This window comes from Spermophilus citellus, assembly GCF_964194105.1.
Source record: "Spermophilus citellus genome assembly, contig: SCAFFOLD_161, whole genome shotgun sequence".
NCBI lineage: Eukaryota > Metazoa > Chordata > Mammalia > Rodentia > Sciuridae > Spermophilus > Spermophilus citellus.
In genome coordinates, this window is record NW_027672903.1 from 642,106 (window position 1) to 666,366 (window position 24,261).

The following is a 24,261-nucleotide window of genomic DNA, read 5'->3' on the forward strand; positions in this document are numbered from 1 at the left end:
GCCCACAAACAAACCAATCCTGCATGACATTTAAAGGTCTCCTTGCTCCCTGTGATAAAGGTACCCTGAGACAAGCCCAGAGAAGTCTCCCACATCAATACAGTGCAGACGACCAGTGTGCATCCTGGATATGCACATCACTTTATAGTGTGGAATGCTCCTGAACTTATTAAAGTAAACAGCTTAATCGACATGCCCAGACTTGAACAATGTCACATGATCTGAGTTCTACAACAAGTTCTCTAGAGACCCAAAAGACAGAAGGCAGAAGAAGATGTAGGAATGGACAGGCAGAGGAGGCAGGTCACTGACAGCACAATCACTCTTGACCCCTTCACTAACCACAGCCAACTGGGCATATTCAGGTCCAAGCTGTGAGAGCAGAGGTCGATATAAGTGAGGCTCTATTTCTGATTAGTCAATTCTGCTGGCAGCAGTGGGTACCTGAGGTTAGGGTAGGTGATGGAGGGGCGCCTGACTACAATCAGAGGTAGTGAGAGGGAGACATCTTGGGGTGAGGACAGTTCAGAACCCTGGCTGAGACAGTAGATACAGTCCCCACTCAGTCTCCAGAGGGCTATACACCCAGGCTGCACCAATGCCCGCTACCTGGTTCTAACCTACCACCATTATTTTAATGGTTAATTTGAATGGTCAAGTTGATTGGATGGAGACATGCAGAAGGTCGATGCTTCTGGGTGTGTCAGTGAGGGTGTCTAGAAATGACTGGCATGTGGGATAGCAAATTGAAGTGGGCAGCCCCATCCAATACGATGCTGGCTTGTATGGAATAAAAGTTGGAAGAACAAGGAAGCAGCAAGCTGATTCTTCCTGAACAGGCTCTTGATTGCTGCTGCGAATCATTGCTTCTGCGATCTCCTAAGGATATCAGACTCTCGGTCCTTCACTCTTCCAAAGTGAACTCTGCCAGTGATTCTCCAAGAAGTTTCCAGAAGCCTTCCGTCTCAGACTTGGATAGCACTGTTGATTTCCCTCTTGTTCTGAGGTATCAGCATCTTGGATGCACAGCTACTAGTTCTTCCAGCTCTCCAGCCTGCAGACTGTGGACTATCCAGCTTTTGGTTGTGTAAGCCAACCTAATAAGTTCCCTTTTTATAATCATACCTCCTGAAGATTCTGATCCTCTAGAGAACCCTAATAAAATTATACAAGGTGCAGCAACTAGGGACATGGGGAAAGGGCGCCTAAGGCTCCTCTATACTGGATTTGCAATGTCCTGTGAAGCGGTACCGCTTCAAAATGAAAACTATCAAAAAGCAAACCCCTTAGGACCACCAGTCAAGGTTTTTGTTTGTTTGTTTGTTTGTGTTTTTTTTTGCTGCTTTTTTTTTGGATATAAATATAACCAGATCCATCGACCTATTTGAGAGACCAGAAAAGACACCAGTGACCCAGCAGGTGTGCTCCAGAAACTCGAGTCAGCTCTTTCCTCGTTCAGTCTCCAGCTTCCAAGGCCAGGCATTCGGTCACATGCTTCTGAACTCCGAAGCCAGCAAAGTTCTGAAATTTAAACTATTGTTTTTCACAAAATGGGAACAGCCAACCATTTTCCCTCAAAGTTAAGATACAGTAACTAGTGGCCTCTCTGATAAAAATCTTAAAGAAAACTGCTAAACCATATCTTAATAATAAAGGTGAATTTTTTTTAATGGAAAAATGTTCATTAACAGTGGCAGCAGTGTGACAGGAGGACACTGAGTGTGGAGTTGGAGGGACCAGTATTAAAATCCCACTTGTGTCACTCTGGAGCATTTTGACATTTCTGAGTCCCAGTTTCCTCACTGCTAAAAACAGGGTGCAAATGCTTACTTCATAAGATTGTTGTGAGGACTAAACAAGATAGCATTAAGGTGTCTAGCACAGTGTTTGCACACAGATGCTAAATAAAATTATAATTTCTATGAGACTCGGGGGTGGAAATTAACAACAGTAGGCTGGCCAGCTGTGAGAGATGACGTGCCTGGGCTGGAACTGCTCCTGCCAAGGTCTTGCGCATCTAGGTGTCGAAGACAGATCAGGGCTGGCCCTTTCCCAGAGGGCCTTGACCCTTCACATTCCGCATGACCACAGGATCCCAGGCTATTGAGGTGTCTGACCTCTGGCAGCACCATGGCCTTCACGATGCCAAATATACATTCCAGCTGAGTCAGGGAGGAAAAATAGCAGTATTCCTTCCAACAGCAAACAGGAGCCAAGAGGCTGTATTTTCCAACAAATCTCATCAAAAACTTCTTAAACCCTTCTCTGTCAGGGCTGCTGTAACTAACATGGTAGGGTTTCCCAGCAACAATTTACCCCAAAAAAGACACAGTGTACCTCAATAAAAGCGAACTTACCATATGAAAACCCACATGTATTTAAAGATAAACTTAAACTGACCCTCCTTTATGGACTTTTTACTTATTGCCTTAAAAGCGATCACATTCAACTAGACTTTTCAGTATCCATGCAGGTAGGTGCCAACTCCTCAGCACGCTGCACAGGCCAGCAGCACCTGTGGCGCCAGAGGGCAGGCTCTCAGGCCCCAGCCAGACCTGCAACCAGGATCCTCCGCTCAGCAAGCCCCTCTGCAGCCACACTGGTGACACCAGAGGCCGAGGCGGTACACCTGCACTTCAGGCTGGCATTCTCAACCCTCTCCTCTACCACACACTGGTCCTCACCAGAATTAGCGGGGAACACTTTAAAATTCTTTCCTTTAAAAATACAGATGCCTGGCCCCTAACCCATGGCTTGGACTTAACTGGTCTGGAGGGGGAGCCTGGCACCAGCATTTGTTCAAAGCTCCCTGTGAGAACCAGGAACACACTAACAGCTGCACTGGACAGAAGACCAGGCAGTCAGCAGCCACACACACATCAGCAGGGAACACAGCCCAGAGTGCCAGGGACAGCACTGCACAGAAACCCTGCTCAAAACACAGCCAAACACCAAGGATGACCACATTTCACCAATTGGAAAAAAGTGACTTTTCTCTGGCCAGCACTAGAGAACACTGAAGACCTCCAAGGGAACTTCTTGCTTTGTCCTGACTACAAGACCACCACCACTAAGTCCAGTAACACCAGGGAGTGTGGACAAACCTTCTGGCACCTGATACCAGCAAGTCCTTCAAGTGGAGCCCGACAGAGGACGAGGGAGCTCTGCTCTCCTGCAGAGAAGCTTCTGCACTTAGCACATGAGCTGTGGGCTACCAATGCTACAGCAACACGTCCTTTCCTGATCAGCTAAGCTGGAGACTGCAAAGGCTGCCGGAGAAGGTGAGGGTTAGGTGACAGGGAGAGAGAAAGAGGAGCAAGGCAGGGAGGACATGGGGCTGCTGTAAAGCTACAAGTGTGACCGTGGGGGCGGGGAGGGGGGCGCCTGTGGGGGTAGAGTGGTGACAGGGCATGAGAGCACAGGGCCAGGTTCTCCAAAGGATATGGACACTGCTGAGGACAGCCAGAGAGACTCAGAGAAAGTGAGGCAAGGCAGATGCAAAGTCCTCAGTGAACGAGGGAGCGCAGCCTGACCCAGGCCTCACGACAACCACAGACATGCAGAGATATGACAATGAGCCTGTAAGATGGCCACTGCGCTTCCCAGCAGTCCTTGTGAGGGAACATCCAGTGTGGTTGGATGTCAGAGCACCTCGTACCTGAGGAGCAGCTGCCTTCCCTGAACCTGGCACAGACCCTGCAGCCCCGGCCGCAGCAGGCCACCAGGAGCCAGGTCTCCCCTCTGCTGAAGGTAGGGGGTGGGGGTGCAAAAAGATGCTGAAAGACCTAGGCATTCAATACCAGCCCTAGAAGGAGTTTCCTAACAAAATGCTGGTCATGGGTAATCCAAGAGTTTCTAAGAATCTTAAGTAACTAATCTATTACCCTTGGAAAGACATCTGTGAGTCTGGGAAAATGCCAGGAATAAATCAAACAAGACTTCTTTCTCTTCCTACAGGAACCAATCAGGACACAGATCAGCTGATCAATAGCTGCAGCAACCAAATATTCCAGGCTTTCTTAGACAAAAAACTATAAAATAAAAAAAAATTATTTTATCCCAGTATCTCTAGAATAATCTATAGTTCAAAAATTTATTTTGAACTGAAAACTACATACAGAGCTGGCTCTTCTACTGGGAAGAGGTGCAACAAATGTGTGCCTATACAGCCCAGTTTCATCATTAGGACAACGGACCATGTGGGTAGTGAGGTCACCCATCCTCACGTTCCAGTTTTGAAACAAGTAGTAATGCACGAGGGAGGCCACACCCATGGATCCTCCAGATGATGCCCTGTCCACATGCTCTCCAGATGGAAAGGCAGTAGTAGAGCACGTGAGGGACGCTCTTCCTCCCCACGGCAAACTCCAAACACAAGGTGCAGTCTGGACAGAGCGGCAAACCTCTCAGCACACGCCTCCCTGCTTTTGGTGGCAGGAGGTACCTTCCCCTTTGACTACATCAGCAATAGGCATTCTTCCCGACTTTAACCTAGTCCTCACCCCTCAGAACAAAAAACAAAAGCAAAGACCAGAGAGCACATATCCTCTTAGGAGATTCCTTACAAAACTTAGCAATCAGCTACTATCATTAAAAGGATCACACTGAACTTTTGTATGAAGTTGCTAAAAGTGGTTCCTATTTTTGTTTTTTTGCAGGGGGACTGTGTCTAAAAAGTACTACTAGTAACAGACACAGAATAGCCCCACACCCACTTGAAAACCAAGCTGCATGGAAACACACCATCTCCACTGGGCTACTCAGTACCTCAGCAGTCTTCTTGCTTTGCCTTTTCCCAAAAATGCAGTCAAGATCCGTGCTGCTCCTCGATGACAGATCCTTCCCTAGGAAAATAACACGCGGCTATTTGGTAAGGCCATTCACTCTAACATGAGGAGCACAAGCACAAATTATGCAAATCCTGAAAGGAAAACAGTTTTTGGAAAACACACAATTTTGTTAACTATGAAATTCTGTCCCACTTCACAGATCACAAATCTTCAATAATATTAATTAAATTTAAAGCCAGGTAAACGTCTTGGAACCAGGACCCTTACAGGAACAACCTGGAGCACACGGCCATGACACCCAAATTCCAAGGCTGGCCCCACAATCTGTATGCCTTCAAGGTGCCACTTCTGGGTCACTTTACAAAGACACTGCTACTTATACAGGATTATGAAATGCATAACTAAAATATTGTTCCATATATAGCTACAAACATTTTAGATTTACACTGTTCAGTTAATAATTGACACAGGATCTCAAGCTATTAACTGAATGAATGAAAATTTTAAAGATTAAATTCAAATTTTTAAAAATGTTCTTAACCATAATAGTTATTATCATCTTTAAATACAAGATTATTTAACAAGAGCAGAAATTAAATGGCTCTGGTAAAAATAGTGCCCTAAAGATCTATGATTCTTATTTGTTTTTTTTTAATTTTTTCAATTAGTTATGCATGACAGTAGAATGCATTTATGCACTTTGACCTATCATACATAGATGGGATATAATTTCTCATTTTCTGAGGGTACATGTTGCAGAATCACATTGGTCATGCAGTCACATATGTACATACAGTGATAATGTCTGCTTCCTTCTACTGTCTTTCCTATGCCCACATCCCCTCCCCTCCCTCCCATCACTTCCCTCTACCTGATCTAAGGCAACGCTATTCTTCCCTAGTGAGCCCCGCCTTATTGTGAATTAGTATCTACATATTAGAGAAAACATTTGGCCTTTGGTTTTGTGGGATTGACTTATTTCGCTTCCAACTCCAATCATTAACTGGCAAATGCCATACTTTCACTCTTCTTTAAAGCTGAGTAATATTCTATTGAATATATATACCACATTTTCTTTATCCATTCATCTATTGAGGGATGTCTAGATTGGTTCCATTGTCTAGCTATTGTGAATTGAGCTGCTATAAACATTGATGTGGCTGTTATCACTATAGTATGCCGATTTTAAGTCTTTGGGTATAAACCAAGGAGTGGGATAACTGGGTCAAATGGTGGTTCCATTCCCAATTTTCTGAGGAATCTCCATACTGCTTTTCCACAGTGGTTGCACCAATATACAGTCCCACCAGCAGTGTATGATTCTTATTTTCAAAACTAAACTTGAACTTAATTTTAAACCTACAAGCCAACTAACTTAAAACTCACTACTTTGGCATTTCCACTCCTAACCAATAACACCCTGTGAGCAGCGGGCCAATCCGTTCCCATTTGTCAACTTCATGGCAAGTGCACTTTAAAACGCACTACACTGTCAAGTCTGGTGGCTGTGGGGAGGGGGTGGCCCAGGACAGCCGTAGGTCTGCATTTCAAGTGGGAAGCCAAGTTCAGCTGTCAGGGATGCACTAATCTCTTGGCTTCCTGTAGCAAACCAATTTGGCAAAGTAATGACATGACCTGGAAGGTTCTGGTTCACTGACCATGGCTGGGGCTATGGTCACTCAGTGACTCCCTGAAACAAACAAAACTCCTTTCCAGAACCACTTTCAGAGACAGCAGCACCCGACGAAAGGGTGCATGCAGCCAGTACAATCTGTTCTTGTCAGGAGACCCCCGTCCCCCCGCTAAGGCTCTGAGCACTGCTCTCCTCCCACCTGAGCTAACTAGCACTCCACCTGAGCTAACTAGTACTCCACCTGAGCTAACTAGCACTCCTGGTTCTGACAGTTAAAAAGACCCCAAGGAAAGCCCAACCCAAAACAGAATGAAACCTCTCACAGCAGGAACTCAGGAAACAAACCAGCAAAGTGGGGAAGACAACTGGCCGTGGGGCCTCAAGGTGGACAAACTCTGAGGAGGCGCAGAGATCTACCTCAGCTGTCACCAGTAAGACCCATTTTCCACTGCAAAGCACACAGGGTGGCAATTTCTACTTCAGAAAAGGGAGCCTGCGCTTGGTTCAAAACACATTGCCCCCCTATCCTAACCTCTCTCCCTGAATGGAAGAGATACCCTAAAAGGAAATGCAAATTAAGATCTCTTTTACAAAGAAAAGCTGGAGGGAGCCAAGAAGGGAGGGCACATGGGAAAGCATAAGCCTAACACAAGGTGTCAAGATAGGAACACAAAGAGAATGAAAACAAATCTAAACCTCAGAGGGACACTGCCAAGACAGTGGGCAGTGCCAAGGCAGGTACAGGTGTTCCTAAAGTTCTGGTCACCGGTTCTCCCATCAGAGCCTTCTACCCTCTAGCAAAGTTCACTTAAGTAAATGCAGAAACCAGGACTAGGACTACTACAGGCTTTGCTCTGAATCTGATCTGGAAATCGAGAACACAGAGAAGAAACAAGTGTCAGAGACGACTGGAAGAAACCTAAGGTGGGTGAAAATGGATGTGATTGAGATCATTATTAATTAATGGTCCTGGTTGAATATTTTGTAAGCATTATAAAATCATGATCACTTGTGAATAAAATATGCACATTAAAAGTGAATTTTGAAAGCTTATTAGCCTCAGTTCTGAACTATGGTGAAGTCACAGCAAATAGTGTTGACAAACTTAGATCTTAGAGAAAACAGTAACTACAAACAAACTGAATAGACTAGGAAACACATGCTGTCCATCTGGGTTTGGTTCATCTATTGGTCAGCCTTCAACTGGCCACAGCACTTTGCGAACTGGGAAGAAAGTTTTCTTAAGAATGTATAAACTGAGTAACAACATCCATGCATGCATGGTCAGCGCGACAGAGGAGCACTGCACCTAGGCTCACTTCAGCTGTCTGCCTAATAATCATAGTCATTAGGCTGTCCAAACACGCAGGATGGTGAACGGAAGGAGGGACATTACTAATTAGCCAAACACGGATGCCCTATCAAGATGTCTGAGGGAAGCAAAGGCAGCTCCAACAGAAAACAGGACGGAGGCGTCATGATGACTGGGAACCACTTAGTTTAAGAGCAAAAGCAATAACTCAGTACCTGTGGACAAAAGTGAATTATAACCGAGGCTCAAAAAATGTTTAGAAAAGTAGAGTTTGTTCAGAGTAAAAAGGCACAAGGGCAAACAAACATAGGTTTCAGAAATGTATTTATTTTAAATTTAAAAAAAATTTAAGGCTTCTGTAGTAGCTTAAATTATTTAAAAACTCATTTGCATTCTGAAACCAAGAATACATTAACACTATACTTGATTTTCTTTCTGATGCAACATAGGGGACTGAGAGCCCAGGGCAAAAAACAAGGGCAACTTCCACAAAGGAAGCCAGGGGTTTGAAAGAATAGTGTGGGGTGGAACACCAAGCCCTAATAAGCCATGAGGAGACAGCGCCTTCTTGACAAGGTCCAAGTGGGGCTGCTCGGTATTCAAACTCTGAAGAAAAGAGGAGAGAACCAGGGGCCTCACTATCAGCATCCGCCTTAGCAAGAGTCTGCCAGCTTGCATCTGCCAACTACCTGGAATGCGTGTCCACAGAGAGAAGTGTCTAAAGTGGGTGAGAAGGTCGCCCAGGTTGTAGTGCTGAGTGCACCTCTCCGGCTAATGCAGCCCCTCACACGCCGTGTTTCCCACCACAGAGAGAAAAAGCCTTCAAAATAGTTTTACATAAATTGATATTTTCCCTTTGGCAGATGTGGCCTCACTAAATATTTTTCACTGGAATTGGGTTTTAAACAAATATGGATGAAAGTAACTTAAAATTATACAACAAATTTTTTCAAGTCAAAATTATATATTTGGAGCTTGAAAAATAATTATGTAAAAGAACTTAAATGATATCATTGATGTTTAGGCAGTAGCAAAATTTCCAACACCACCTGCTATGGCAAAATATTTACGTCCAGTCTTCAGCAAGCTATATAAAATGCCTGTCACCCCAGCTATGTAAGAGGCTGAGTTCAAGGCCTGAGACTCTTAAAAAAGTAAAAAAGTCATCTTCCTGGTCCATACATGGAATCACAATGTGAGCACTCCAACTCAGTGAATCAGTCACTTTCATCATGAGCACAGCTGTGGGTATTTTACTCCCTCTTACTCACGACGTAAAGAGCACAAGTTCCAGGGCTGGGGATGTGGCTCAAGCCGTAGCGTACTTGCCTGGCATGCGTGCGGCCCGGGTTCGATCCTCAACACCACATACAAACAAAGATGTTGTGTCTGCCGATAACTAAAAAAAAAAATAAATAAATATTAAAATATTCTCTCTCTCTCTCTCTCTCTCTCTCTCTCTCTCTCTCTCTCTGTCTCTCTCTCTTTAAAAAAAAAAAAAAAAAGAGCACAAGTTCCATAAAAGAGGTCCTCACCCACAAATCATAAAACACAACCTAGGCGAGAGACTCATAAGTGCTTATGGACGTTTCCTTGCTTTACAAGAAGAAAATGAGTCCGAAAGAAGGAAAACGGTCAATGATGTGTCTGAGAGAGTAACGGACAAAGGAGGTCTGAAGCTTATCGCTCACACCAGTGACAACACGACTCTGAGGGAGATCCAAAGACCTTTAAAATAAGCTTTCACTGTGGATGGTGCAGACGGAGGGTAAATAATCACTTTCTTCACTACCTGGATTTCTGCTTCCTTCTCATCTTTTCTACTTATTCTCAGATTGCATGACCTCCATTTCTCAACTCAATCTCTTCTTCTACCTCTCTAACATTTCTTGAACTCTTTTTTTCTCTGCATACTAATGTCTCCCTTCTCCTCAAATAAGGCTAATGAATATGCAAGCCTCATTTTAAAAGAGAAAATGAAGGCACGATGCACCGAGCCCTTTGACAGGATCACCAGCACGGGAGTAGCTTAGCTACAAATAGAAGGCAGGTACTTCCGGCACTGAGCAGATTAAAGCAGACTAGAGGCACACCCTCTCCTGGGCAGTTGTTCCAGATGAAGTTGGGCATGCGGCCAGGCAGTAGAGGACAAAGGAAGACTCCACCTGCAGGGTGGCACGCTTAAAAGACTGCCATGCCACAGAGCAGCTGCGGGGTGCTCTCCGTGTCATTCTCGTGCTGTGCAACAGCTTGTGCTCAACAGCCATTCCGCTGCATCTCTATTTTTTTCTATTGGATCTGATGAAAAAAAGAGGGCTATTTAAGGGGCTGGGTGTGAAAGGACCATTACTGTCTCCTCAAAATGACAGAGGGGCCAACAAAGTCTATCTTCTGCCTGCAATAGGCCGAAGGGGGGACAGAACCTGCTCAGAAGTCACAACCTCAAGTTAAGAACTAAGTTTTTGTCTGAGAGGAAAATGGGATGACACAAAAGTAACTCAAAATAGACCTACTGGGAGAGAGGGAGAGGAAGTTTCAGTTTCTCCTGTTCACAGCTCTGAAGTTGTTCAGCTCCAAATCCCCTCAGCTCTGCCATAGCCTCTCAGTTAAACCAAACACAGTTCTATCCTTTGGGGTCCTCATCCCAAACAAGAAACACCATCAACAGTTTAGAGGAGTGGGAATTCCATATCCCACTGCTATTCAGGGTGGGTTCTGGGGGCAAACCCTCCCCAGTCCAGCCACCAAGTCTGAAGCAAGAAATGCTTTTCCTGGCATATCAAGATAGACACATACATCCAGTCTGACAGGGAAGAACAAGCCAATGGTGCCTGGATCAGGGCACGATCTGCATCATTTTTGGTACATTTTAAGTATATTACATAAAAATAAGTGTTGTGGCTGTTCTAGGAGTAACTCCTGGGGAGTTGATTAGCTCAAGGTAAGTGGTTTCTCACCAGTACAAGAACACCACCTGGTGGCTACATGGCACAACTGCACCCAAGGAGCTGCGAGGGGTGGGTATATGGTGATGGCAAGGTAGGAATCACTGCCCTGTTCTCCAACACCATCTCCACGAAGGTCCTGGGATGCCTATATCAACACTCCATGGGATGGAGAGACAGGAGTGTTGAAAGGGTCAACATGGGCATGCAAATTTTCTTAGTCGAAATCTCCATGTGGAGCAGGATTCTCTGAACAGGCTTGTTAGGAAGCGTTTAACACCAACATTCAGCTCTGCAAACACTAAGATGTAGTTAAAAATGTTGAATGATAACATTATTTTCTGACCTAGCCACATAATGTCCCCTTTCTCCTCAAAGCAGCATGCTGACTTCAGTTTTCAGCTTTGTCACAGGACCTGCCCAGTGTGGAGCCTCAACTGGGCCTTTTGCTCCACAAGCCGAGTCTGCATTTTAACTGGTCCAGACTTCCCCACTTGGCACACGTAGCAAGTCACCTCTGCTGGCGAAACGCTGAGAATGCTTCCGGAAACTCAGCTTCCGCACAGACTACAACAGATAAAGAAAGGCTACAGCTTACCTTTCGTGAATTTCATGTAATGGACCCGGTTTTTAGAGATTTTGGACTTTTCCTCAAGATTAAAAGATTTCTTTTCCTTATTGTCTGAGGAGTCTTTAAAAAATAAGAAAAACATTACATTAAAATCTGTGTAATCCATCCTCATATAATCAATGGTCATGTTTAAATATTAGTAGGAGCCCCATCATTTATTTTTGAGCTCTAATCAAATGATCTGGATTATTTTTTTCAACTGTGCACTATGGATCAGGCAAGGGTACACTCCAGAAATGTACAAAGTTCTGGGGATAAGAAATCAACACATAAAGATCTATACATGAGTGTTCATATTAACCTTATAAACACTGGCTATAACCCAAAAGTTCTTCAACAGGTTAACAAACAACTGAGCCAACTCTGGCACATCCTCACAGGGGAATGTTACTCTACAACAGACAGGGCTGAGCTGTCAATGCACACATCAATCTAGATGAACCTCAGGGCACTTGCTTAGTGAGGAAGGTCAATCTAAAAAGGGTATCTACTGTATTACATAACATTCTCAAATTGCAAAACTATACAGATGCAGAATAGATGATTCTGCATCTTAATCATGGTGGGGCTGCCTGGGTCTACACTTGGGATAAAACTGCACATGCAAATGGATGAAGCCTGAAAATACAGAAAGAAATGAAAAGGGTCTGTGGTCTAGATAACAGTAACACCAAGTGTCAATTCTCTGGTGGCAAAACACTAAAGCAATGTAAGATGCCATCTAGAGGAGGAAGAAAATCTGAAAGAATTTTTAGAAATGAAACTTTAAAGAATAAGAGGACAGAACAAAATGTCTGCTTAGTAAAAAGGCAAATGGTATGAATTTGTGGTGATCTTAAGGGAATAAAAATATTATTATTGCAGAAAAACATATTATGAGATTACTGTCATTTATAACTTTAATATATGTAGTATGTGACTGTGACCAGAAAAATCACTGGGATGAAGACACTGTATTTACTGAAGACAACATGGCAGGAAAATATAACATGTCAGTTTTCCAGGTCAGCTCCTTGGGACAGGCTTCTCTGAAAGGAATATTGTAAAGGATCTTGTCAGCCCAGGGATGGTCAATAGGAAGGCCTGGTCTGGACTGTACTGAGCTAGAGAGAGATGGAAGACCTCTGCTAACTGCCGGATCACTGCCATAAGGCTACAGCCCCCTCTAGTGGTCTGGAAGTGGAACTTACCTACGGATTAATAACTCAGCAGCTTTCAGATTATGTCATACTTTCAGGTTTCAGACAGAAAGGGAAAATAAACCCTATACAGATGAACCTGTGAAGGAGGCTGTGAGAGGACAAGGCACCACTCTTGAAATCTGTGAGACACTCACAGCCTTCCTGACAATAATAAGGGGCTCCAGTGGGTCCCTTGAAACAGCCCCCCATCTGCACTTCCTGGGACATGCCAGGAAGGGCCACTACAGTCATCATGCTGAGCCCCAACCATCAGTGCAGGATAAGGAACACCTAAGTCAGGGTTCCCAGAACTACTTCAATGGCATCCCTCTCTGAGAATGCAGTAATCTTGAAACCAACAGTAGAAAAACTCACTCACCAGCTATCACCATAAAAGTTCAAAAGCAAACTGCTGAAAAATCTGCTTTCTCTGCTCCCTCCCCATAAAACTGAACCTCATTGATCCTTTCTTTATGGGATCTTGGATGAGATAATTTCTTGGATTCCTTTGGCCTGAAAAGTTAGAGTATTCTCAAGTACTAAGTAAAAAAGTTACAATACTAAAGTTCAAATGTGACTCTTTCCCTGTGAAGGATAGCATGTGAATGCCTCTGAGAAAAGAATCCCAGGCACAGAGGTCTTCACTTCTGTGGGTACGGTGATGGCAAGGACACTTCAAGTCTGACACCCAAGTCATAACACCAAACTTGTTTAGGAAAAGTGACTCTCATTTATACATAACTGGATATTCATTAAGGTAGAAGTTGATCCCTGGTATTTAAACTGCTGGGCCTGTTAACTCTGGGTAACTCTCATTATAGCCTTGTAACATCAACTACACAGGCTACATCTCACCTGAAGTCTACCAAAAAGAGATCCAGAAATTTTATCATGGGTCTCAAGGTAACCAGATAACACACAATAAAATGTAGATATACTTACCTGTATAGTCAAATAAAGCAAACCCTTTTGCAACTACTCAGCACTAGAAAGTATCCAGAAGCATCCAGCACCAATGTGCCTTCTCATTTTCTGCTGCTTTTTCCTGGTTCAGAGTTTCAACTTCTGCACTACTGACATCTGAGCACAGGAATTAATTGTCCGTCTATGGTAGGAAGGGACAGCTGTCTTATGCTCTGTAAGATGTTTAGCTACAGCTACAGCCTTTTTCTAGGAGATGCCAATAACATCTTGTTGGTTGGAACATTAAAAAATGTGTCTATGAGAACACAGATACAACAAACATATCGAAATCTCTGGGACACTATGAAAGCAGTTCTAAAAGGAAAGTTCATTGAATGGAGTTCATTCCTTAAAAGAAAAAGTCAACAAATAAATGACCTCACACTACATCTCAAAAAAAAAAGTCTCTAAACCCCACCAGATGTCCTGTGGGTGGCTATATTGCTCCCAGGTGAGAAGCACCATCTAAGGGTAATCACTATCCCATTTTTTTGTGTTAATCCTTGCTCCTACCCCTTTGCCATTTTTGTTTTAACCATATTTTTTAAGAGGGGCTGCCAAAGGAGCGTGATGTTCCCAAGTATCTGTAACTGCCAGCTAGGTCAAGCAGCAAGACACTGACCCTATTCCAGAAGGCAATGCCGCAGGAGCCCCTTCCCAGGGACATCATATTATGACCTCCACAGTGCAATACTTATTCTGGTTTTTAAAATAATTTTCCACCAAGTATGGCACCTTAATGTCAGAGTTTTGCCTGCTATTTGTGGTTATAGAAGTAGAATCACACTGGATAAACCTCTGTTCATCTTCTTTTGGTCAACATTAAGTGGATGAGTCTTCAACACCAGAGGGCAAAACTATAGCTTGTGGGCCAAACCCAGCCAGCCACCTGTTTCTGTAAGTAAAGTTTTGTGGGAAAGCCACTTTCATTTACATATTATCTACTGTGCCTTTCACATTCCAATATCCTAGTGGAGTAGTTTTGACAGAGCAATTTTTGTGGTCTGTAAAATTTCTCTGGCCCTGAAAATGTTTGCCAACCCCTGTTCAACATGTTTGCATAAACCTCTAATAACTCTAATGTATTTCTTTGAATTTACAAAAGTGGCAATGCACTTATCCATTCTACTACTGGTGAGCATTTGAGCTATTACGAGTTTCAGGATCCTTCAAATAACATCATCAGAATTCTTGTGCATGTTTCCCAGGACAAGTGCACAGGCATCTGCTAGGCAGGCGTGAAGAGGTCATGCATATCTTCAACTTTTGTAAATAATTCCCAACTGATTCGAATGCTCACAGCCGCCTACACACCATGGGAATCCCCCTACTCCACATTTTCAGCGACTTGCCATTGTCTTACTAGTTTCAGTGAGTATGCGATGGCATCATACTGTGGCTTTATTGTGCATTTTCCCAATGGCTATCGTGGCAGCATGCTCTGTGGTGTATTTACTGGCTATTGAAGATGCCTGATGCTGACTCAAGCTCGGCCAGGCAGGTAGTGCATGCCTGCAGACCCAGCTACCCGAAAGACTGAGGTGAGGGGACTGCTTGAGCCTAGGAATTTGGTGGAAGAAGTTACTTACCTGAGCAATCGAACCTCTAACGTGAATTACAAGGTAAAACAAATGACCGAGGGCAGAACCAACATAGAAAAGGCTTTTCTATTAAGCCTCTGTCGGCTGCTGTTTATGGTTTCATTTGATATTTTCTGCTTGTATTTTAAAAACATCTTTTCTTTGTATTCAAGCATCTCCTTAAAGCTGACTTTACTATTTGAGATATAAAATGAATGGATTAATCTTGCCGTTCTCACACTCTGAAGGGGGAAAAAGTGTTTGTGGATGGCTACAGGATCATTCAGGTAAAGTGCCAGAACAACATAAGCAGAACCGAGTATCTATATCGCTTCACACAACTGACTTTGAGATGTATAATGCTTACATTAAAGAACTGACAAGAACCTTTCACACTGAGATGACACCTCCTATAAATCTGGAGGTCAACGACCCTAAAGTTCCCTACCTGCTATTTCCTGCCCGTGGCAAGTGTTCAGTTCAGCCAGAAGCTGGTTAAAATCATCCTGATGAGCAATCCAGTTGTCCTGAAAATACCAAGAAGTTGTGTGAGAGGCAAATAAGAAATATTTTAGAAGCAAGGGAATCTGGCAATTGATACGAAATTTTAAATGTTTCATCAAAATATCATTTGACAAATTTCAATGGGTTCAAGAAATATATAAACTTGAAATGCTATTCTTCTAGATCAATATTAAGAAATTTCTGGAAACTCAAGTCCTGATTTCCATGTGAATGATTTATCAAGTTGAATTATATCAAATACTTAATAGGCAACCTGTGTACTTAATACTAAAATAAAGCAAAATAAAATTACCATTTTTCCCCCAGTAGGGGAAATTATGTAGCTTAAAGGACAAGAGCAGTGAGAAAAACAGAAGCCCTCCTCTTGACCCAACAGAACCTATAATATTTTGCCCAATTCTGATTACTTGTACATGCAGACTTTGATTTTATAAAACTCTGGGAAAAGAGAAAGGAAGGACTTCAAGTCCCCTGAATCAATGAGTACCCATTTGTAATAAGAGAATGAAGAGCTCCAAAAGAATATAAGCCACTGGGAAGCAGGGTTCCAATGTAGGATTTGCCTCCCATGCCTTCCTAAGCACTCCTTTTTAAGAATGCTTAAGGTTAAGGCATATTGACTGGGGTTACTGGGCAATGCTTCTCCTGAGAAAATAAGTAGACCATGTTATCTGTCTCTCAAAGCTACATTCAGAATCAACCTTACAACCAGGCGCGTGGCGCACGCCTATAAGCCCAGCAGCTTAGGAGGCTGAGACAGGAGGGCTATGAGCAACAATGAGTCCTAAGCAACTCAGTGAGACCCTGTCCTAAATAAAATACAAAACAGGGCTGGGGATGTGCCTCAGTGCAGGAATGCCCCTGAGTTCAAAAAACAAAAACAAAAACAAAAACAAAAACAAAACACAACCTTACACAGACTCACTCTTAAGTGGCTGAAAATTTTAGCTGTTCCAATCTACTACTCAGAGCTACTGAAGTAATCAAAATAATTGTTTACCTAATTAAAGTCATTCTCCTAATTTTCTCCCAGATTCTGTTGGCCACAGGAATTTAGGAAGAAAGTTTCCTTAAGATATTTTCTAAAGGAAACAAAGACACTGAGGTGAAAGGCATGGCAGCTGCTGGTTTTCGTCATAGTGCCAACGTAGGAAAAATGTGAGTCCACTTAGCTGCTGAGCACCAGCAGTCAGAAGACTGAGAAAGAAAAAGAACATGACTTTCTAGCACAACTTCCTAAACTGAATGCCAACTTTTAACAATATAAACTAATATTAGAACACAAGGGCAGACAGAAAATCCTCTCTCTCCTAAAAAGAAGATTTCTATAAAATGAAGACTTTCTACAAAGTTGATCAATACAACTCATTTGGATCTCTTAGCATAAGCAAGTAAATGACCCCACGAGGAGGAGGAAGCATGGTGGTGGAGGGCATGGCCCAGGATGGAAGGCCAGGCCAGCCAGGGACCCTTCCCTTGCCCAAAACAGAGAGACTACACTCGAACAGCTGGAAGTGTTCAACCAACTGGACTGGATTAGAAGTTTCATGTTTAAAAAACTAAAGTCCATTATGCAAAGAGAACCCCAAAGGCACACCCCTGCTCACTTCATTATTGATGGTAGCTCCAAGTCCCAGGTGGTTATTTTTAACTTTAACTTTAATATGATCTGTGGCTCCTTGCTCCTGAGCCCCCAAACCCTGTGGAGATTAAACACAAGAGTTAGCACTTTTTTTTATGTAGAGAGGTTGTCTCTTTCTTCCTGCACCAATTGTTCAATTAATGTGTCAACTCTAGGGTGAGACACTATCCTTGCCCTCAAAGACAACACAGCCCAGTGGACTCTCAGGAGACAATGTCTGCCACACCAAGGATTCCCTCATAATAATGAATATCAATTCTTTTATCTGAGCCCAAATATAAAACCCACACAGACACTGGGTAACACTCCCCTTGCTGCTGCTCAAAAGCAGAGGGCTGCTACAAATAGAAGACCACAGGAGGCATTGGGAGTCTATGGCTCTATCATATAGCATTGCAAAATGACACCAGGAAAGGAGTGGGAGGTATACTCCAGGTCCTGCATCAATACGCTCGTGAGATTCAGATGAGGAGAGCAAATGCAAAAACCTTTAGGTAGGCATGGCCTGGCTCTAGAGGACCTGAACAACACCCAAGTCAAGTAAGCCAAGAGAATGCAATGACAGCAAGGGGCTAGACCTTGCAGGATCTTCCAAGTCACAGTAGAAATTTGATTTTTAAAAACCCTTGGAAACCACTGAAATATCGAACAAGGGAATAACATGCTCTAAGGTGTACATCTTAAAAGATCACTCCAGCTGCTGTAGGTCAAAATGGATCCCAAGAGGAAAAGGGAGGTGGGGAGGCATGGGAAGGGTGTTGAGGGATCGGGATAGGCGATGACAGTGGCTGGACCAGGGCGGTGGGCTGTAAACACAGAAATTTCCAGACGACGTGGGAATTGAAGGTTTTAGGCTCAAGTACAAGGGGAGATGGTACCATTTTCAAAAACCAAGACAACTTGGAAAGGAAAAGACAGAGTGGAGGGGTCAAGAGGTTTACAATAAAAATAACACCCTTGAGGTGCTCACTCAAGCAGAAAAGCCAGTACACAAATGAATTTGCAAACCTAGAGCAGAGGACAGCCCTGGACTAGAAACAGCACAGGCACTAGTTGTGGACTTCACGTATGGCATGTCAATGACTGATATCACCCGAGAAGTACAGAAAAAGGGCCTGGAGCTGGACCAGAGGAGCTCCAAAGTTCAAGTCTAGAGGAAGAAAAAGAGCAACAAATTTAGATGTGGCTGGTGAGGAAAAAAAAAAGGCGGGGAGGGGGGCTGTACTGTGGACACCAAAACACAAGTGTTTCAAGGAGGGGACAGCTGTGCCCACTGCTGCTACAGGGCTCCATAATATGAGGACAAAACGGAGCCCACTGGATTTGACAAGATTACCACAGATCTTGACAGGATCCAATAAGTGTGGAGGTACACAGGAGCCCTACTGGAGTCAGGAATAAATGGAATGTGAGAAAACGTGTGTGTTCTAGCTACAGAGGGGAATTAAAAATGACTCAACAGCATGAAGCTGTGAAGGTTAAGTATGATTCCAATGTAACTAATTAAAAGGTGATGTCTAAAAAAGATGCTTATCACAGCAGTTTAAATGAAAAAGAGAGCTAATCTATTTATGTTCTAATTTTATCAACATCTAGAAACACAATTTATCTCAAAAATCACTTATCTATCCAAAACATAAATTTCTCTCAGACTCCCAGTAGAAGGATGTTTTCTCCTCATTCATAATCTTTTGGCATGGCTCACGGTTTGGTTTGGTTTGCTTTTCTCCAAAATACCTTTCCTTTAGACCACCCCATCTTCTCTAGCATCCTCTGGCCAAACTTGGAATCATCATTACTCCACGCAGTGTTTCTTGGATCCACAGCCCACTTCTGCTTCCGCCGACCTATAAATTAAAAAGTCTCATCAACAACTTAAGGTTCAAACCAGAGATACAAGGATACACACACCTGCACACAGGACCTGCATGGGCTTCAGTGAATACAGAGTAGATCCAACACCCCGTGGAATGCCAACAACTGGCTCAATTCCCCTCGTCTGCATTAACATACAAATTGACCTCTAAGAGTAAGCTGTTCCCTCTAAACGTGACACACTACAAACAACACTTGATGTGTCATCAGTGGGGCCTTCGCATTTACCTGTGGGCAGCGACTAAAAACACCTGTCAAGGCCAGCATTATTACCACAGCAACAGAGGCCCTCGTCACAGCTCTCACTGCCACTCAGTATGTGCCAAATGCTATAATGTATTAGATCCTGTTTTCATGGTAATCCTGTGAAGGGGGATATTCTCATCTGTACCATTCAGATGATAAAATCTGAGACAGAGAGAAAGAAATTGCCTAATGTCCCCAAGCAAAAACCAAATCCCTTATAAAACGTTAACATCCTACTGACTTCAAAGCTTTCCTTAATCCACAATTTACCATTGATGTTAAGATCTTAGGGACTGCCAACGTACATGACCTTAAGATAGTTACCATACTCTTCCTTCTCATTCTGAACATCTGAAAGAAATTATGTTTCTCTTTTGGCACTGCATTGATATTCTACTGCATTATAGTTATTTATATCAGTCTTTTATGTTTCTTATTGCACCATAACCTTCTTAAGAGTGATATTCATTTCTTGTCTTTCTTATATCTCATTGCAAGAAATAAAAATAGAAAAAAAACCACTTTGCCCATATTGGGCACTCAATAAATATGTAAATAAATGCATGAATAAATAAAAAAGAAAGAAGAGGAGGAAGGAAAAGGAAAAAGGAAAAAAAGGAAAAAGTAACATAACTGAATCAAGGGACCTGCTTTGAGTCTCATTAAAGTATTCTTTTAGAAGCAAATAAATAACCAACCACCAGAAATTGTTCACCGCCTGCATCAATCCAACACATTGACTTCAACAGCCACCTCTGACCTTACCAGTTTAATAACATGATTTAAAACAACATCCAGTCAAAGGGGCACATTGTGCTGCACAAAAAAAAATCAATTGAGACCTTTAACTACGGGCACCCTGGCAAAAGAAATCCATTAAAGCATGTAAGCAGAAAAAGTTCACTTACAAAGCAAAATACGTTGGACTCAAATTTATAGTGTTCTACAAGAAAAAGATGACCCCAAAAAATGTTCCATGTGGCTAAGTTACCACTTGACTTACCTAGGTAAATATTCAGCATAGCACTGTCTCTGCTAATGAACAGCATACCAGAGATAAGCCTTATTAACCAGTATCCGTTATGCATGCTGGTTAGTGGTGTGTTGGAGTCCATATTTCTACATTGTGCTTGCCAGGGGTCTTGACTGAGGCCTGGACGAGGAGTCAGTTCTGAGAAGATTAGTCCACTCTCTGTAGAGAAATGCCTCTAGTCCCCGTTGCCTGTTTATGATGTTCCCTATTTCCCTGCAACATTTCCTCATTCTAGTGTTGTACAAGTTTTCAAGTTTGAGAAATCCTATCAAGAAGACTATCTCTGTGCACAGTATGTGCACAAGACCCTAGATTACATCCAGCACCACCAAAAGATAGCAACGGTGGGGGGGTGGGGGGGCTGTCTCTGGCCAGATCTGACTGACTCACCCCATCTGCTCTGTGCTCAGATGTCAGCCTTGTTAAGACTGTGTGCAAAAAAGAGCTAAGAGCAGGGTGAATGCTACCCTCTGAAAGTCTTGCTAACAAGGTCAGCCTCTGGATGGAACCTAGATTTCAGGAGTGTTCCCAACAGTCAGAACTTGTACAAGCGGCTCACGTTGAACACCACTTTCCTTCTGAGAGACTTCCTTGTTTGAAGAATTAAGCTTGTGAAAGCTTGTGCCTAGCCTTTCTTGGACTTTGCCCCATGTGTCTTTTCCCTTTCCTTCTTGGTTTAGTATCCTTTAGCTCTAATAAACGAATCATGTGACTATGTGCTGAGTCATCTACCTGAATTCCAGTGAATACTAATCCTTAGGTGGGCCTAAGGACCCTGAGACAACCTAGAACAGCAGTATAAAGGATAGCACTAGGCCTCAGGTAGAGTGGACTGAATCTGCTAAATCATTATTTGGGATAATGTGTTCAATCATTCTCTAGCAGGGGCTCCTCCTATTTGGAGATCTAATTGTAAATGGCTCCACCACGATATGTTTCAGGTCACCCCAATAAACAACCCTCTCTACAAGAAATGCAATGGACTTCACTTTCAGTCACTCATGCCTGATAGCACACAGCTCTGCCAGCACCAAGCTTACTGTGAATAGTGCACTGAGTCCCAACAGCCAGGATCAGAAGTTCTACCTTTTCTATTTTTCAAAAAACACTTTAAGATATTCAAGAGCTCAAAATACACTGCCCATGTATTTTTATTAAAAAGTTATTCAAGGGGCTGAGGTTATGGCTCAGAAGTAGAGCGCTTGCCTGGCATGTGTGAACCACTGGGTTCAATCCTCAGCACCACATAAAAATAAATAAATAAATATAAAAGTATTTTGTCCATCTACAACTAAATAAAATTTAAAAAAGTTATAAGACATATTCAAGATTGAGAAAATTGCATATAAAATTTTAATGCAATGAACGTTAAAAGCCATTAACTATAATATTATAATTATAAAATGTAATGACTACAGGTCAAAATTTGTCTTAGCCAGGCACAGTGACACATGCATGTAAACCCAGCAGCTTGGGAGGCTAAGATAGGAAGATGCTAAGTTCGAAGTTAGTCTCAGCAACTTAACAGGGTCCTATGTAATTTAACAAGACCCTGTCCCAAATTAAAATATAAAAAAGGGCTGGGGATGTGGCTAGTGGTTAAGCATTCCTGGGTTCGAACTCAGGTACCATAAATAAATACATAAATAAATAAATAGGTCTTGGAAAGGAAACATCATGAAAAAAGTAATATGTTGATTAAAAAAAGAAAAAAAAAAAAAGCCTGGTCCTAAAACTGCAAACTATATAAGACTGAGAAGTGAGACTAATAAAATATTTGTCTTAAGAACATGAGGAAGACTAACAGAATAGTATCTGATAATTAAACACAGGCTGAAGATTTTTTTCTTTTTTTGGCAGTACTGGGGATTGAGCACCAGGAATTGAACCCAGAGGGAGTTAACCACATCCCTAGCCCTTTTATTTATTATTATTACTACCATTATTATTTTGAGACAGTTGCTTAGGGTCTCACTGAGACTGGCTTTGATTCACAATCCTCCTGCCTCTGCCTCCTGAGCCACTGGGATTACAGGCATGTGCCACTGCACCCAGCTGAAGAATGTTTTTGAGAAATAAAAAGAAAACCATTAGTAAATTTAAAAAGCAGAATAAATGAAATGTTGAAAAAAGCCTAAATATAGACCATTCATCAAGAATAAAGGAAACATCATTTTATTGAAGTGAAAATATTCACTACCTTATGTTAAGTAGGGGTAAAAAGTAGTATACAAAACTGAACCTATAGGATGATCCCATTTTTATAAACTATCGGAAAAAAATCATTAGGTAGTCAAATTATGGGATTGGGACTTTTCTATGCTTCTACTTTCCAATTTCTAAAATGAAAACTCTAATCCTAAGTATCTGACCACAGGGAATGACATAAATATTAACTCAGCAAATTGTGAAAAAAGATAACAAATGTTATATATATTATCATGACAAACATTTGAAAATTTGTAATCCTGGAAGAGAGAGAACTGAAAACATTCTCTCGAAATCATGCAGTTTGAATTACTGATACCTCCAGATAGCACTTTACACCTATATACCATAACACTCCAAACTGTTGTCAGATAACCATCTCATGAGTTTTTAAGCCAACATAGTGAGAAGAAATTTTTAAGACTCAGAACCAAATCAAGGAAATAGGCATAAACAAATAGCAGAACCAGGGCCAGTGTTCCCGAGTGCATGCTGAATTAAGCATTCATCAAAGACTGAGAACCAGAAAAGATCTTAGCAGTCTAGGTTCCAATTTCCAGGTCATCTTTACAGGCTCATAAGAAAGAAATTTCTTTCTATGAATTTCTATTTAAAAATAATGGAAAATTCCTGCTCTTACTGGCAAAAATGTAAAGATGTAGAGATCACCGCATCAAATCAGAAGATTTGTAAAACAGGGACGGTGTAAAATAGGGATGTCAAATAGGGATTGTGAGATCCCTGTAAAACAGGGATGGTGCCTGACCCATTTCCTTTGGTGATCCTAATCCTTCAATGGTCTCTTAGATAATAGGAAGTTGACAGCATTAATTGTGCAAAATCCCTGTAAAGCTGCTGTTGGTCTGTAAATAAGCTGCTTCTTTCTGCTCATTGCTCAGCCAGCACACAACTTCCAAGTTAAGGGCCGGCTGTTCATGACTGTGGCACGACTGCCATCTGGTGGCAAGCAACCTTAGCTACATGTCCCATCCAGAAGTCGGTTTCTCCAGGAAAGAGGAATTAGGGGACTTCACAGAAGGTAAATGTCTAAAGCAGGGTAGGGCGCTGCGGCCAAGACTCCAGAGAAGAGTAACTCCAACTAACAAGCTCTTGGACACACACCTCGCACCCCTTAGCACACCTTAGCCTCGCACCCCCACCCCAAGGCTGACTGCCCGTGTTTGACGTTCTAACCCTTTGCTTTTCTTTTTCTGGGTCCAGTTCATCTTCGACAGTTGGATTTCACAGCCTGAAGAGACCCTGGGGCCCTCTTCCTCTCTTTAACCTGGGGAAACTGAGGGCCTGGGAAGTGAAGGAACCAGCCGGCGTCCCGGGACGTCCTGCCTCCCTCTCCAACGCACGGCGTGCGTCCAGGTCCGAGGGTGAGGACCCGCCTCTCTCGAGCCGTCCGGCCGCTAACTTTCGGCACAGCCAGGGCTGAACCATCTCTGCGGCCGACCGGGCGAGCTGAGCCCTGCTTCCCGGCCCGGACCCCGACCTCGGTCGCCCCCGCCCCACTGAGCGCCGGCCGGCACCTTCCCCCTGGCGCCGGGCTCGGGTCTCCACGTCTGACACTCACGCTCCGCCAGCATCGACATATTGGGTGCAGCGCGAGGGCCTCCGGACTTGGGCGACTGCTGAACCAGGCCGCCGCGAGTCCCCAGGCTGGAAGCGCGGGACCAGCACGCCAGCAGAGG

The 24,261-nt window shown here is 43.1% G+C and overlaps 1 protein-coding gene across 1 annotated transcript; it reads right to left on the minus strand.

The window, feature by feature from the left end:
- Nucleotides 1–228: 228 nt before the first annotated feature.
- Nucleotides 229–24,261, minus strand: LOC308640400 (PIN2/TERF1-interacting telomerase inhibitor 1-like; the record flags this gene model as incomplete). Its single annotated transcript, XM_081312326.1, has 7 exons — nucleotides 24,144–24,261; nucleotides 18,940–19,049; nucleotides 17,168–17,260; nucleotides 15,484–15,562; nucleotides 11,279–11,371; nucleotides 4,744–4,844; nucleotides 229–372 (listed from the first exon to the last, which is right to left on the minus strand). Exons 1-7 carry the CDS (start codon nucleotides 24,160–24,162, stop codon nucleotides 229–231), a joined length of 639 nt encoding a protein of 212 aa, XP_081168452.1. The 5' UTR covers nucleotides 24,163–24,261.